The following is a 15,724-nucleotide window of genomic DNA, read 5'->3' as shown; positions in this document are numbered from 1 at the left end:
ATTTCTATCAAAGACTGTCATCTATTCACATACATTCCTCCCGGATTTGAACGACACATATTTTGCCGGTATATACAATCGAGAAATAAAATACGCTGGTCATTGGCCAATTACAACACGAAATATACATATTTATAAAACATACAGTGCACACGATTGAGAGATGAGTCTTACAAGTAACACGTGCGTATATTATGTACATATGCATACGGTACACTTGACCCCATAGATTCGTATAACCGACTCTGCAATGGTAAAAGATTGCATAACCGATTACAAGAGGGAAAATCTATTTTCGTCGATCGACGATATAATCTTTGCATCGCCGATTCGATTGAAAAAGAATCGATTTCGCGCGGCTACGTTATCGGATTGTAATTTTCTGCCGTAAATGTGGTTTACTCGCAGCCGATCGGAGCCTGTGTCGCACGTGTATCGTTTATGCTCGCACGAATCCATGGGGCCAAATATACGAGGTACTGCATGCTCCTCTACCCAGGTTGTAAGTAGTCCTCCCGATATTAGTTGCAAGCTGATTAATTCTTGCTGCAGTCGGATAGACACAAGGAAATGACGTGTCAGTGACATGTTATATACATAATACTCATTCATTGCACGGCTATGTTAACTCGTCACGTGAACTCGTAATCGAGACGGTCGTTTCCACGTTCCACGTTCCGAAAGTTAATTAACAGGCGAGCTTCAAGCGTCCGTGCGTAGAGCACGTGGGTAACAAAGTGAAATGGACTTTCGTATGCACATATATATATACAATGATACAGGCGTGATGCAACGGCGCGCGATGCTTCGGATCGAAGAGCTTGCTAAGATCTTGCGAAAAGACCATTTTCTCGTACCGATAACTATTTAATTTTTACCGTTTTCTTTATTCGTTAAATATTTGCTGTCCTAAATTTATTTATTTTTTCCAGCCTTTTCAGGCAATCCCTTTATCGCTGAAACGAGGAATCAATCGGGGGAGGGGGGGGGGGGGGGGGCTCGAATTCGTCGGTCGTCGCGATAAAGAAAATGATAATTTTCAAAAGTTTCACGTTCCAAATGTTCGTGTCGGGAAGCAATAAAATATGCCTAAGTTATTAACGCGCGAAAATAAACCCGATAACAAGATACCACTGCATTTTTCGATTCGAACGAACGCGTGCGGCGATCGAAAACACCGCGCGACGATGCGTTTGAAGTTAGTTCCGCGGGGTGTTAGTAAACGCTACTTACAACGAGGGGCGAGCACACATCGGACTAACATGCGGCACGGCAAGTCGGGACACACTCGCATCGACAACGCATGCCAAAACGCAACAACGTGACACTACAATGTAACCAGATTCACGGCGAAGGCTGCCGGTACAAGTATAGTTCTCGCGCGACAAGGAGGCACCTTTGCTTTCACGTTCCCCCTCTTACCAGCTGCCCCACTGCCGCGGCTATCGGTCGCTATTGGCCGCGAAAACGATACGGAAGCGTGGCAGCTGGTAAGAGGGAGAACGTAAAAGCAAAGGTGCCTTCTTGTCGCGCGAAGACTATACGAACATCGAAGATTCATGGAAGCATATAACTTAACCCAGTAACGATCGGCCCAATATTTTATTGCAATTATTCCTTGCGATTATTTTATACTCATTCCCACGCAGTGCAACGCGAATTATTTGCAATTAATGCCTCGTCACGATCGATTGTTTTAAGCTTGAAACGATATCCATCTTGGAACTTATTGTTAACAGATAATACGTGGACAGCCCTTTCCGATAGAACACCTCCCACGAGGAAATCGCATCTATTTACAGTAACTTTTCTCCTTTCTCGATGAAAGAAAACATCGACATCGAATGTCGAAAATGTTATGCATCTCTTCCCATCTTTAGAGACGGTCTTCTCGAATAGAACGTATTATGCGATACGTTCACTGTCTTCCATTGGCTTAGACGTGGTAAAACGTTAGCTGAAAATATTTATATTTGGTTGACGTTTCCGATGTAACGTTTAAACGGTATACAGGCTGTTTCTAGATTAAATCGACAAACTTTGAGCATAAATTTGGGGTAAATTTGGCGATTTAACCCCGGAACACCCTGTACACTGTCCCCTAATAAATGTACCATTATGATTCACGTTTGCTTCGAGTTTCTTGCGTGCGTTCAATAGAACCTCGATTACCAAAACTCCAAATTGATTACCGACGTATCGGGCGACGACGCGTTCAACGAAAAGTGTTGGCTGACTGTTATCGATACGATAAAGCCAAGACGTTTGTTTTCATATAGCATGTTTTTGTTTTGTTTATCCTGCTCTCATAATACAGTGGCATTCTTCGTCGAATGCGATACCTCCGAGTTATTCCTCAGCATTTATACGCGAGATTCTGTTATCGCAACTCGTGAGTATTACTATAAAATAACACGAGGCAATAAGCACATATTTTATGATTGCAGCTGAACTCGCTGAACGAATAGATCGAATACGAAACTAAAAATGACATTGGAAGAATTTAGGGATATTCTCTAATGTAATTTATATTTTTCACAATTGACTTAAATCATTTTTATGTTGCACAAAGACCCACGGTCTACCGATAACTATGTGGAAACGGTAAGTCGAAGAAGTCCGTGTCGAGAGTTTATCGAGCAACAGAATTCGGATGATTTTCAAGTTCGGCAATAACGGATCGACAACGCGGCATGGTAAAGTATTTTCCCGAAGCGAGTTTGCTCTTCGATAACATTCAACGAGGTGACACTTAGGCGATCGATCCTGAATTTCATGGGACACCCTGTACACGTCTGAAATAATCGGTTATCAAGCGATGCGAGTATAATACACGATTAACGATACGGTGGCTCGACAAGCTACGGTACGTGACCTATGTTATCTACCGTGACGTAACGTGAAACGTAATCAGCAGCCAGTCGATTAGCAATTAGCGGAATAATTCAATTACGTTCGTGGCTCACCGTTTGCTACTTTCGTTTCGATATTTCTGCGAAAATCAATTTACAAGTCTGGAAGAAATATTTCCAGAGACATATCGCATTAATGAAAAAGCGAACATGCGTCGAGAAAGATTCGCGCTTCCAAAATAGAATTTGCACTTATACAGATGTGGGATAATTAATCGATACGCTGGAATGTTACGTTTCGCTTACTTTCGGAGAAAATGTTTTATTATAATATTATCGCTAATAAAAAATGATAACTTGCGTTAGCAAATGGGAATAAGCGATCGACTTGAAATATATTTGTGGTGAACACGAGTCGAGAGGCATCATAGATCGGATAATAATGTGGACTAGGTCAGCATTGAAAGATTCATTCAAAGTTCAGCCACGAACCTTCTCTCCGTGAGCAGGCGAGAACGAGAAACACGACGTTGAATGAATTTCAAACTTTTTGGATTCCTCGATGGTTCAAATAAAGAAGTTATCTTACGAAATGGAACAACAAATTTATTACGAGCGAAAGAATTGTTACACGAATGTTAAGTTAAAAATTGGTGTTTCCGATTACTGAAAAATGTAAAGTTCAAAGGGGAGAAATGAAACGCAATTAATCCGAGAGAAAAATCCTCGAACGTGGAAAAATCGTGGCAGTCTTTGACCCAAAACATGACATCTCGTATAACGAGACAAAAACTCTATAAATACACGACAATCCATTGGTTCGGATACGTTTGTTTAAAGGAAAGCAATGATCGGAAATCGGGACAGAAGCCTGGAGCTGTAAATGTTACGCTTGATAATGGAAACAAGTGGTGTAAACAGCAACGACTGCGTCGAACGGTTGTAACAAGAATCAATTAATTTCCAAGACGTTCGCTGTTGCGCACGATTCTTTAAGATGCGTCAATAACGTTTGGAAATTCACGATGTACGTATTCGGATTGCTACAGGTTAACGCTGGAACTACTGGACCCATCCAATATTTTACGCATTGCGAATACTAAATTGCAGATCGTATAACACGAGCGAGCAACTAAGATACAACGTTAAAAGAATTTGCTCGAATCAACCCTATATACGCGGAGAATTTTCTAGGATCAACCGTTCGAAGGGTTAAAATTGTTAAACGGAGGAACGCCTGTCCATTCGATTCCCATTCTAATCAACTTCTTCTTCGACATAAACGTCTGCAGTTTATTAATTATATGTGTGTGTAATCGCGTACGCGTCCAACCGCAATATGCAATCTACGCTCGCGTGCAAACGGTCTCACGTGCCGCGTTCTAGAAGACTTTTGTTCTCTGCTCGCGAACATTCGCAAAGAAAATATCGCGACGACTTACGGTACTGTCTCGTTGCCAGAAAAAGAAGATGTCTCGCCAGCATGTTGGAACACAGCTCTGCACTCAACGAGTGGACTGTCAAACAGCAAGTAACACTCTCGCGAACGGATTCCTATCGCGCGATGGCGACCGTGTGTCTACCGACAAGATTTCCTCTTCGCTGGAGGACCGATACCGGCTTATCATCGTTTCATACTATAAACGCGAATTTCCTTCCGACGGCGACGACGCGACGCGCGAAGATTGAATGACTCGTCGACGAGTGCACGCTCGCTGCTTTAAATCGAAACAGAAACCGGTGCACAATTGAACGGGGAAGCTTGCTCGCAACCCGCCGCTTCCGATACCTCATGCCATATTTCCTGTTCGCCGCGATTTCCACGCGATACTCTCACGGAGAAATTGAAGCGATAACGTTTCGTGATCTGCCGATAAGTTACCCCTTATAAATTTTTGTTAGATACGGTGAAAGGGAAGTTGGTACGATCGACGCTTAAACGATGTACCGTCTATTGAAAAGCAAACTTTTTCATCCGATTCAGAAACAAATTCGTAGCAAAGTATCGTAGAAGATGTACTGCTGCGTTTAAAAGAGTCTGCAGAATCGATCGGAAGAAATTCTTAACCCTGCAATGGTGCAGTGTTTTTCAAATGATCGTACCGTAATCTGTTCGAAGATTGCATAAAAATTGACCTAGGTACATAATTTGAGACTACAAAACTCGGATATCCGAAAAAAATTGAAGAAACTTTGTATTTGCAATTGTCACGTGCTAGAATAATCATGAGAAACCATAGCAGGATTAAATTGGTCAAGTTTTTGCTAAAAACTGAATTCTTCGAAATTAGAATGATACGGGAAAACGAATTTCTGAACGTAAAATTGTAAAACGTGGTAATTGGTAACGATAACGTCGGACAAGTAGGAGGAGGACAGGTAACTCAGTTCCGAAGCTTGTTACGCCTAGCGACAACGAAACGACGAGTACAAGAAAATAATGATTTTTTGGTATCGAGCATGGCTGGGAAGCGACCGATGCGCGTTCAAAGAGAAAGAGAGACCCGGAAGTAGCCGAAGAAAACTTCGGGCGTGTCTCTGTGCGACGATTGTTGGCGCGTTTCGCTACCTCCGACGATTCTTGTTCCCTCATAGACTCTGGAAGCGGTCTGTCAGCATCGAGCAAGATATTCGAAAGTTACGTCACCAATCGCGTCGAACGATTTATTCGCGGATGGGATTCGTGGCGGTGTTTTCGAAATTATCGCGTGCCGGTGAGAACCACTCGATGGATACCGATCAGGTGTGACACCTAGGAATCCGTTCGCGTCGACTGATAGAGACGAACTGAGGGTGGTTGCATTCGCGTGGAAAGTATTTGAATCCTCGTGCGCCAGCGCGCAGAGAATTCCCCTGTGTAGTTTATCTGGAATTCGGCATTATCAGACGGGATGAACATCATGTCTGATGCAACTCCGTTAGTTATTGAGCCAGCGACTAATGATACCGACAAGGGCTAACAAAGTGTGGCTTCACTGGGGGCTTCTCGGAGTTTTCCAACTCCCTCTCTCTCTCTCTCTCTCTCTCGCTCTCACTCTCACTCTCTCTAGTCCGCGCCGCTGAACTTCGACACACCGTAAAAATACAATAGGATCTTTCTTATCCGAACCCCCGTTATCGCTCGGGCATCCCGTTACGCGTACGTTTCATTATCCGCGAACACTATGACTCATCGTCAGAATCGTCCGACATGTTTGTTTTCCTAATTTTCGTTGAAAAATGCGCTATGTCGACGCAACGTCCTTGACACCAACGTAACAACTAGACCGTGGATCTCTGTTCGAGATCAAAATTCGTCAAATGCAGGAAACGGGAATTAAATTAATTTCTTTGCTGCTTAAAAATGCATAAAATCCATAGTGCGATAATAATATTCTTGCGTGTTTTCGTGTAGAAATATCGGCCGTGGAAACGTACGTTGAATTATGGCGATGCAAAAAAATATTTTTTACAATGTGGATAACGTCGAGGAAATATTTGGCAACAATATCTTTCGTCCAACGTCGTATTTTTCGGTGCCTTCGAGGCACGTTTGATGTCGCGACCCTACACCGATCTCCAAACATTAATGTTTAGCGAATGTTCTTGAGGAAGATTATGATAACAAGCGTAACGCTGATTCTTCGGGAAGAAAGGGTTCGTACGACGTACAATGACGAACTCGCGCGTTCCGTCATGGTTAAAATTCGCGTTAAAAAATTAAATTAGTCAACGTAACGTGCTCAACATTGACTTCACGATAAACTGAATATTAATGTCGTGCTAATACGTTGTATAAGTAGTCCGATACCGTATCATTGTTATATAACAAAGAAAAAATGAATTCTTCGAGTCAGAGTCAGGAAACGAATGTCTCCGCAAACTGTGATCAAATGTGACGGAATCCAATTATCTGAAATCGAATGAATGGAAAGTCGTAGATAGCGAGGAGAATTAGGTGAACCACTATAGCACGATTGACCTCGTTATGCGAGTTCTACCGCACTTAAAAATCTTAAGAACGATTGCCGTATTTGTATATTAAGAAAGAAATCGACTACGGTACTTTTACAATCGCGGATATTGGAAAAGCGAATAAAGATCTCGTTAATAATATGCTCGCGTAAAATAAAAAATGCGAAATCTGACATCTTCGCAGATCCGGTAGCGTCGGTGTTAATGTAATCGCCTGCATGCGCCACCCTCTGCGTTACCTAGTTCTGTGTGGGAATCTAACTTGACAACGCGAAGCGATAAGCGTGAAACCCTTGTTCCGCGCAGCACGGAATATTTTAGAGTTCAATAATTTCATCGATAACTCCAACAAAGCAATGCCAACATGCCGTATCTTTCGCAAGGTTATTAGATAACGCGGATTGTTACATTTTCACCGTTATCGTTGTTTTGTATGCGTTCTGGATTTCATTTTTCATCCCCTACACGGCACGGACCGGTGAAAAGTATACATCTCCTCGATGTATCCGTGATAATCGAACTGTGAACAATTATCGATCCAAGTAAATAGCGTAAGAAGATCGTTTACATCCAAAAAGTTCTTCGAGCACCACCCTCGTTAAAATGTTACAGTATAAATGTATCCGCGATCTTTCGCTTCGTTTCTATGTTTCAGCGATTGCCAAAATATGTCTATACGACGCATATTTTATTTAAAAAGTTTCGAGCTATGTAAATTTAACGCATAAAAGGATAATTGCTAAAAATAGCAATATCAAGAATATAAAATATTATCGGTAATTCTATAAAAATAATTTGTGATCGCGGAACAATATACAATATAATTGGTAAAAATATTCAATAAATCCTTATCCTTCGATGAATTTTCTAACTAATTACGCGTAAGTTTTTCTACCTCGTGGGAAAATTAGAGAGCTGGTTCTTATAAGCAAAGAGTTTTTACCGACCATCGGCAATGCTGAAATCTTGAGCTAGATTACTCCAACGAAATTGGAGGGTCGATCGATTAGTATTTTTAAATAGTAATATATAATAAATAGTAATTTTAAATAGTAAAGAGATAGACGCAAATTTTGAGATAATGATTTTCGGATCAAAGACTATCCTATTAAAAAACACGACACGTTCGATTTGTATTCCCGTTTGCGATAGGGGTGCAAATTACTATACCCAATGTAACAGATTATTTCCGGGAAAATATTGGTCGGCCTTGTTGTCGTGACTGCAGAACTAACCGTTTATCGTTTGTCCTCAATAATTCCAAGCAATAACGATCTCCCCGATCTCCCTACTTTTCTTTCGCACAGTCCAGGAACATTCTGGACGAAGCAGATATCTTTCGTTAGAACTTAAATGGGCCCTCTGTGAGCTTGCCCGTTGCTTTATCGTTGCAATGACCTTATACATTTTAATATATGTGGTATAGTACAGTAAATTCTTCCTAATTTTCCTTCGGCTTTTAAGCCACAGAGGGCAATTTGGGAAGAGAAGTCTCGCGGCTCGTTTTTATTACAAATCGAAGAAAAATTAGGGAGAACTGTAATATAAGTACTGTAATATAAGTACTGTAATATATTACTGTAATATATTATGTATTATATTATTACTGTAATATAAGTTTGAATTACCGACGACATTAATTGGACTCCACGAACTGCTATCTTTTGTCCACGTTTCCGGGTACATTGACCGCTGTCTGGAGTTTCATAGATACTTAGCAGCGTTTCGAAATTATGATCTCTAGCCAAAAGGCGAAACTCGCGAAGATCTAAACGCGAGCGTGAAACCGGCGCAACGATTGAACGTAAGCGTCGCGTTAACGTTTATCCGCCTCAGATAGCGAATCGTGTTTAACTCTGCAATTGCCGAGATCGTTTATAGACGTCATAATCGTAATCGCGTTCATGCTTGGCGGATTGCGAAAGAAAAACAGCGAACAATTCCTGATCGCGCTTCAGGGCAAGGACTCGAAAGGGGTGACGCGTTAAGAAAAGTTCAGAATTTTACGGTTTTCTCTGAATTCGCATCGAATCGTTATCAACAGATTATTGGAGGCACTTCCGACCAAACCGAGTTCGAGCATGAGATCATTGAGTAATTTTAACTGTGCGTAATTGATACAAAACATCGCGTGCGGTTGTTAAGTCTACCAAATATACCGCGTTTAAACTCGTTTTCATCCGCAAGATCTCGTTGTCGCGTCGACGAAACTTTCGCAAAATCTAATAAACAAAAAAAAGAGACAACGACACTCCGATGCGGTTGACACCATTATAGGTCACGGACAACCGGCGACTAAGAATTTCCCCTATAAATTCTTCTTTGTTACGCCATGATCGCAATACCTAAGTGCCAGGTACAATATAGATAGTTTATACAAACAAAACATACTTGCATAAACTCAACGATGCAAACGTGAATTCATAAATGGTATCTTTAGCATTCGTTTCTTATCCGTATATTTAGTTTACCTATAATAGGAAAAAAAAAATTATGATTCTATAACTGAAACTGAATCCACATACCCAGTGAAACAGACGTAATAATCTTGGTAAAAATTATGCTTAGCGGGTCCATTTCCAATGTCGTTGATTTTTGTACACGCTATCAACGACCCGAGTTAGATCCGGAGGTATAACGATTTTGCTCGACATGGCTTTCTTGGTATTTGGAACGGTGTCCTCGACGATATAAAGTTGCGGTCATAGGAAGCGAATCCCCTAAACAGTATTTTTACCATAATCCGTTGCACGAATTAATTCGACCGCATCCGTTTCCAACGATTCTTCGTTACCCATCGGCTACTACGTAATTCCTGGATTCGATCGTTTCGTATCATTTGCATCGATATAAGATAGAACGCATGTTCGTCTATCGCTGCAAAGTTGTCGATTATGCCCAACGGATGTTCGAGAGAAGTTCGAGTCGATTACCAAATCTCTGTATCGTTTCCCGAGTATTTGAGCACTCTCGCGGGCTGGATATCCGTAGCTCTGGGTCGAGGGCTCTTTGGGACCGTCGTTTTCGAGACCGAGATCGCTATCTCCGCGTTGAAACCAATGATCCCGTCGCTCCGAGGTTCGGGACTGGACACGGTCTCGGGATAATTGATGCTCTCCTTCAACAACTCCTCCTGCAATTCCTCCGACGGCGTCCTAGAGATTTTGGACGACTTCTCCGCGGTGCTCGAGAACTTTCTTATGAACATGATCGGGCTGTTCGCCATTCGATAGCTCTCGCTGCGTTTCACCTTGTGCTCGATTCTGTCCTCGCGGAGACCGTCGGATCGTTTGGTCGCGTTGCTGTCGGAACACGTCTCGAGAACGCCCGGCGAATCTAAAACGACGTCGTCGCCGTCGTTCGAGGCGCGATCGCTGCCGGTGTCGGCGACGGATTTCTCTCGGTCCTTGGCATCGGCCGAGTCTTTGTCGTCCGTTCGGACCTCCACCTTCGTGACTTTCCTGTAAAAGCTCGGCGTGTCCAGGTCCGACACCAGCAGCTTCCTGCTCAACTTGGGCGTGTCGCCTGTCGGCCTCAGACTCTTCAGGCAGAGAGCCGACTTCTCGAAGTCGAGCCGCAGATTCGTGGACCTGGACGACGACGTTCTCGGCGCGTCCATCTTGTCGGCGAACCGAGAGCCTTCCTGGGCCGACGCTTTGTCGTCATCGATCGCCGGAGGGTGATTCTCGTCGCAAACGATCGCGCCGGTCGACCTGGCAATGTACGGTTTGTTAGAGGACAGCTCGGGTTTGTTAAGATCTAGGACTTTGTTACTCGGCGCCAGCGCTACGGTCCCGGCGGCGGTCTGACACGTGCCGTTGGCGGACAGCAACGGGCTGCCTTCGGTGGTCAGAACAGTGCCCGCGTCCTCGTTAGGATGAGCGTTGCCGAGGTGTGCGAACGGTGCTTCTAATCTACCGACACAGCCAGTGCAATCTCGTTCGTCAGCGCTCGTACCAGAAGCCTTCTTACCTTCGTCCTCCTGCATGTTCACGTAAGCGCCGCGAACTTGTCGATGGGCTGTCGTTGGACTCGTGGGTCCCACCACGGTCGACGGTGTTCGAACGTAGTCCGGACTGCTCGCGCGTTCCGGGCTTCTCGCCGCTCTGATGATCAGCTTACCCAGCTGCGGCGACGTGGGTGGCGTCAATTTCGTCGGTCCATCCACCGCGTCGTTGGTCTTCGTCACTGCTCGGACGTTCGGGGTTGCACGGTGCAACAACGGCGACGGGCTCGGAGATACTCCTTCCCTCACGAACGGACCTGAAATACGTATTTATAGCATGTGTTCGTAGTTCCTCCGGACGCGGAAAATAATATTTTTGATTTATTTCGATAACTGCTACCGATTATCGAACATGGAACATAAATCGTGTCAAAATACGCGTCTCGCAAGCTACGGAGACACTTTTCGACGAGATATTAACTCGCGTTCGAGTATATAGACATCCGTCGAAGCAACCGTTTTGGGTTCCACGTTAGTCGCACCCGCTATTTTAATGCTAAACCTACAGCGACGATTGAAATAACGAACTTCACCCTTTTTACTTTAAGATCGTTGAAATTGGACAGACTCTTTTACGTAAAACGATGGAATATCTGAATTCTAGCGTGCATTCCGATCGAAATAACGAAAAGGTTTAGCCGTTCGTAATCGGTATCCGATCGAGAGTACCTGGATTGAAGGTGGAATGCGCTCCTTTCCTTCTCTTCAGGCTGTCGGAGGTGTAAACAACCTTGCCCTCGGAGTCTAACGTGACCCTGGCACCCTGTCTCTTTCTTTCCAAGGAGGAGGTCGGCTTTTTTGGTAACTCGTTTAAACTAACGTACTCGGCGTCCTTCTTGAAGATGTCAGAATTGGCGTACAACACCGGTGACCAGGCGGGAGCCGTGCTCGAATTCGTCCCCGGCTCTTGCCGTTTGTCGTTATTGTTCCTCACGTCGGCTATAGTGACATAGTCGCCGGAGTCTGCGTTCCCTTGATCCTGTACCGAGTTCTTCGGCACGTGCTTCCTGCCTGGAAGGACGCCGCGAAGCTTGCCCAAGACACCGCTCAGCGGATTGATCTTGACGGAGGCCTGTCCGACGGTGGGTCTGTCGTTCACCGGCGAAGGCAACACCTGCACGGTCGCGTACATGTTCTTATCCTGACCGTTGATCACCTCCATCTTGGAGGTCCCAACGGTGGCGGACATGAGGACCGATCCTCCGGCTTGGATGTCTTGCTTCCTATTCTCGGTGGACTTGCCGGTCTGTTCCGACTCTCGCGCGAGCTCGTCGTCGGAACCGGGTGGCGTGATAACGCACATGGACGGTATACGACTGGCGTTGATCGCCGTCTTCGAGCGAATTCTCTCGATCCTCTCGCAGCCCTCCAGGTCGCTGGACTCGGAGTACTCGAACTCGGAACAGGACCTTCCCGTGCACGCTGGACTCGAGGCGGACTCCACCGGCGACGACGAAGTGTTGTGCCCGCTGTCCGGTGACTCGCCGCCGTTTTGATTTTGCCCGTGCACCTGTCGACATAAAACAGCTGAAACTGGTAGGAGGTAGGCGAGCGATTCGAGAAAGCCGAGAGCCAGCTCGGACCGAACGTGGCGCAAGGGTAAGGGTGAGAGAGACAGGACGAATCCTCACCATGGCGACAACCGTGAGGCTAGACTTCCTTTCCGGCGGTGGTGGCGCCAATAACGCCGTGCAAACTGTTCCCGCGGAGCTCGTCGTCGTCGAGGTCGAACCCCTTCCGAACAGCTCGTATTCGTTTTCAACGGTCGGCGAAGTGAGATCGGAACTGACGTCGTTCGTCTTCATCGACGAAGTCTGCAGAACCGGCTCCTCTTCTCGCAGGGTTTTTAGGCCGGAATCCACGTGGAACGACGTGTAATACCCTTCCGTGTCGCAAGAGTACACGGACGAGGTCTCGCCGTCGTCGGAGAAAGGCACCACCGCGATATCCTGTATAATATCGGGTGTCAGCGTACCTTCCGATGTGACCGAGGACGAGGCTGATGTATCCCGTCCCTTGAATCGCCGGACGTGGTTCAGGGAAGTGGAGGATGTTCCGATCGATGCTGTTGTCGTCGACCTGCGTATTCGTATTTGTCATCGTTAGAACGTGTCGCGTAACGTGTCGCATAATTTTACTGAAAATGTTTATCGATTCTAGATTATCCGAAGTCCTACGTGGAAAGTTTCCTATCCTAACGTCATTTTACATCTTTTACGCACCAACATCGAGAACTTATTTTCCCGGATTTATACCACAAACTCGATTTTCATTAATACTTATTATTATATAAAAAATCAAGATCGGGGATCGATGTATCGCGATCGGAGACATCGAGACAAGCGTCGCAACATCGATCTACGCCGATCCTTGAAGTTGAATTTGTCGCAAGATGTCGAGACGCCGATGGAGGCTACGGATAGGAGGATGATCGAGGTCGAGTTCCGACGGACCATAGGACATAGGGACACAGGGATCGAGCTCGATCCGATCTCGGAGGAACCGAGGAACCGTACCTCGGTTGATGGGTGGTGGTGGTCGTCTCGCTGCCGATGCTGGCCCTTCCGCTCTCGGAGGACGCACTCCAGTTCCCCGAGCTCGAATGCGGCGGATCGTCTCGGTTGCTGCCCTTTCGTCTTTCTCTTCTTTGGACCGCGCTCTCCCGCAATTTCACGCCCGGCTGTTTCTCCGCGGTGGGCACCGACACCGGTATGCTCGCGACGCTCTTGCCGCTGGAGCTCGACGAGCTGGGCTTCCTCTCGTGCGACTTGTCCTTCCTGCGCCTGCTTGTTACCATTTCGTAAATATTTCTATCCTCCGTCGATCTCGATCGATTTCGATCCGTCTCTGACCTCGCTGTGACCGCTGCGGCCGTCCCCGGCTGCTCCTGCTGCTGGTTGTTCGATTTCGGGCTGATCAGCTTCAGCCGGGACATGCCCCACGCTTTCAAGGTGTTGAAATGGGACTTCTTCTCCGTCGACGAATCCTTCTTCGACGAGCCCAATATGTCCGTGCTCGCCGATCGCTGCGTCCGCGACGCTATGTTCGATATCGTTCCGTCCGCGTCCTCGTCGATCGTCTCTCTGCAAATCGGAACGGACACGGTGAGTCGAAGGATCATGGTCCGTCGTCGTACAGTTTTATGCTTTTGGAGGTTTTCGGGTATAGCGGTACTCGAGTACCAAAGTACTCGCTACTCTACTAAATCAATGGCCACGCGTTTGAACCAGCCTTACGACGCAACGAGGTCAACGCTACGCGCTACCGACGCAACAACAAGCAGCCTTTTGTTAAACGGTGGTCCTTCGCCCCGCGCGGCCCACGTATCGTTCTACTCAGTCTTGCGTCAAACTCGAGAGAGTTTAAGCTTGCTTCTTTAAGACGATCCCTAGACTCTGCATAGCTTTACGACGATGTTCGAATGTGAAAACATTCAATTTAGTCAAAGTACAGAACTTACCCTCCGATTGCCTGTCGTATTTCCTTCTGATCGGTACCAGCGATCGTATTTCGTCTCTTCCCTCTGGGTCTACGAAGGCGCGATCGTCTTTTCACAGCTGTTTCCTGATTCTCTGGACCGGATAGCAAAGATCTTCTTCTCATCGACATTCTTTCGAATCCTTTTCCACTGACGTCCACCGCCACGATCTCAGCTGGGAACCTAAACGGTAACAATACATGCGTAACCTTTCTATTCCAAACTGCTGTTTTGTACGCGTGGTGGTTGATCCGAATAACCTCGACACAATGAGCGAATAAACGTAAGCAAACATTTTTAAAAGTCGGAACGCGTTAGTTGGTTGTCGACGCTACTGCGATCGAGGTTGCCGAATCGTGTGGTACAGTGAATTTTTGTCTCTCGCAACGGTATTACTCTGCGCAACTTGGGTTTTTATTTTCTTCAAGAGCTAAGAGAATCGAGAAATTTCATTTAATTCAATTAAATGCGACAACTGAGAAACGGCTCGGGTGCTCGATACCGAAGGAAATGCGAGCGTTTCGACGATTCGAGAAGAAGGACCGGGTGACGTCAGAAATATCATTTCGCAGTTAACGCGGTTACGACGGCATAAATTTCGCCCTTACTTGAGAGCGACGGCTTGAACCTGTTCTTCCGGGCTGGGTAGTTTGTGATCGACGGCATCGTCGTCGGTCGTGTCTCCCAGGATCCTGGACATGCAATCCGGTGGTACAGTAACGTCCCCGAGCGCCTCCGTGGACGTCCATCTGCGTAGATCTTCGATAACGGCCGGCTGTAGCCAAGAATTATACGCGTGAAACAAAATCGCTGTCCTGTACAAGCTGTACGTATAATGCTTGAGCAACGTTCGAGGACTTCTACGCGTAATTTTAACCCTTTCACGGGCATCTACGTCGACTCGGATAATCGAGACTACCGTACGAGTTCGAACCGGTAAGTATAAATTCTGCGAATTTCTTTTGCTTCCGTGTTCGATAAAAACGATTTTCGAATACGCGTTGATGTATCCGTAGTTTTGAAATTATGCACGTGCAACGCCGTCTGCGGCGAAGCGACCCAAGCTAGAACGAAGGGACGATCGAATTGTGAAAAATCGACCCTGACAGATACCGAACTTCTTCCTCGTTCGGCTCGAACCGACAACGGTATTGTAGGAAGTACTGCCGCATTGCTTCTGTTTCATAGAAACTTGATGCTGCGGCGAAAAGCTACCGACGTGTTTTACGCACTGCGGCGCTGCGTGGGCACAGCCATTGTCAGATGTCACCTCGTGACCAAGCGGGTTTCACGCACGGAATATGCCACGGATTGTGTTACAGTCTGCTCCCTTTCTATGCGCTCGTTACGAATACGGTGAAAATGGATCGACTATATTTAACGTTCGCGATCCGGTCTACGACCGAAATTCGCGCGTTATCCGCGTCGTTGCCT

At 45.9% G+C, this 15,724-nt stretch overlaps 2 protein-coding genes across 6 annotated transcripts in view; both read right to left on the bottom strand.

Moving 5' to 3' along the window:
- gukh (NHS actin remodeling regulator GUK-holder) overlaps positions 1-15,724 on the bottom strand; it is a 70,861-nt gene that overhangs the window by 6,276 nt on the left and 48,861 nt on the right. For 4 of the 5 annotated variants that reach the window (XM_033466690.2, XM_033466683.2, XM_033466668.2 and 1 more), the window contains exons 3-8: positions 14,899-15,065; positions 14,273-14,473; positions 13,329-13,895; positions 12,444-12,891; positions 11,482-12,322; positions 10,779-11,069 (exon numbers count right to left, since the gene is read on the bottom strand). In XM_033466690.2, coding sequence (XP_033322581.2) covers positions 10,779-11,069; positions 11,482-12,322; positions 12,444-12,891; positions 13,329-13,895; positions 14,273-14,473; positions 14,899-15,065 — 2,515 coding nt within the window. The remainder of the gene's footprint in view (positions 1-10,778; positions 11,070-11,481; positions 12,323-12,443; positions 12,892-13,328; positions 13,896-14,272; positions 14,474-14,898; positions 15,066-15,724) is intronic. The other variant, XM_033466674.2, reaches the window with a different exon arrangement.
- Positions 1,584-10,772, bottom strand: LOC143259685 (uncharacterized). The gene is made up of 2 exons (XM_076522967.1): positions 9,332-10,772; positions 1,584-1,957 (listed from the first exon to the last, which is right to left on the bottom strand). Exon 1 carries the CDS (start codon positions 10,423-10,425, stop codon positions 9,736-9,738), a length of 690 nt encoding a protein of 229 aa, XP_076379082.1. The 5' UTR covers positions 10,426-10,772; the 3' UTR covers positions 1,584-1,957; positions 9,332-9,735.

This window comes from Megalopta genalis, chromosome 6 (assembly GCF_051020955.1).
Source record: "Megalopta genalis isolate 19385.01 chromosome 6, iyMegGena1_principal, whole genome shotgun sequence".
Classification (NCBI taxonomy): domain Eukaryota; kingdom Metazoa; phylum Arthropoda; class Insecta; order Hymenoptera; family Halictidae; genus Megalopta; species Megalopta genalis.
This window is presented reverse-complemented; position numbering and strand designations above follow the sequence as displayed.

Coding starts and splice junctions, on each gene's coding strand:
- LOC143259685 (XM_076522967.1), bottom strand. CDS start 10,425: ATGGACGCGCCGAGAACGTCGTCGTCCAGGTCCACGAATCTGCGGCTC.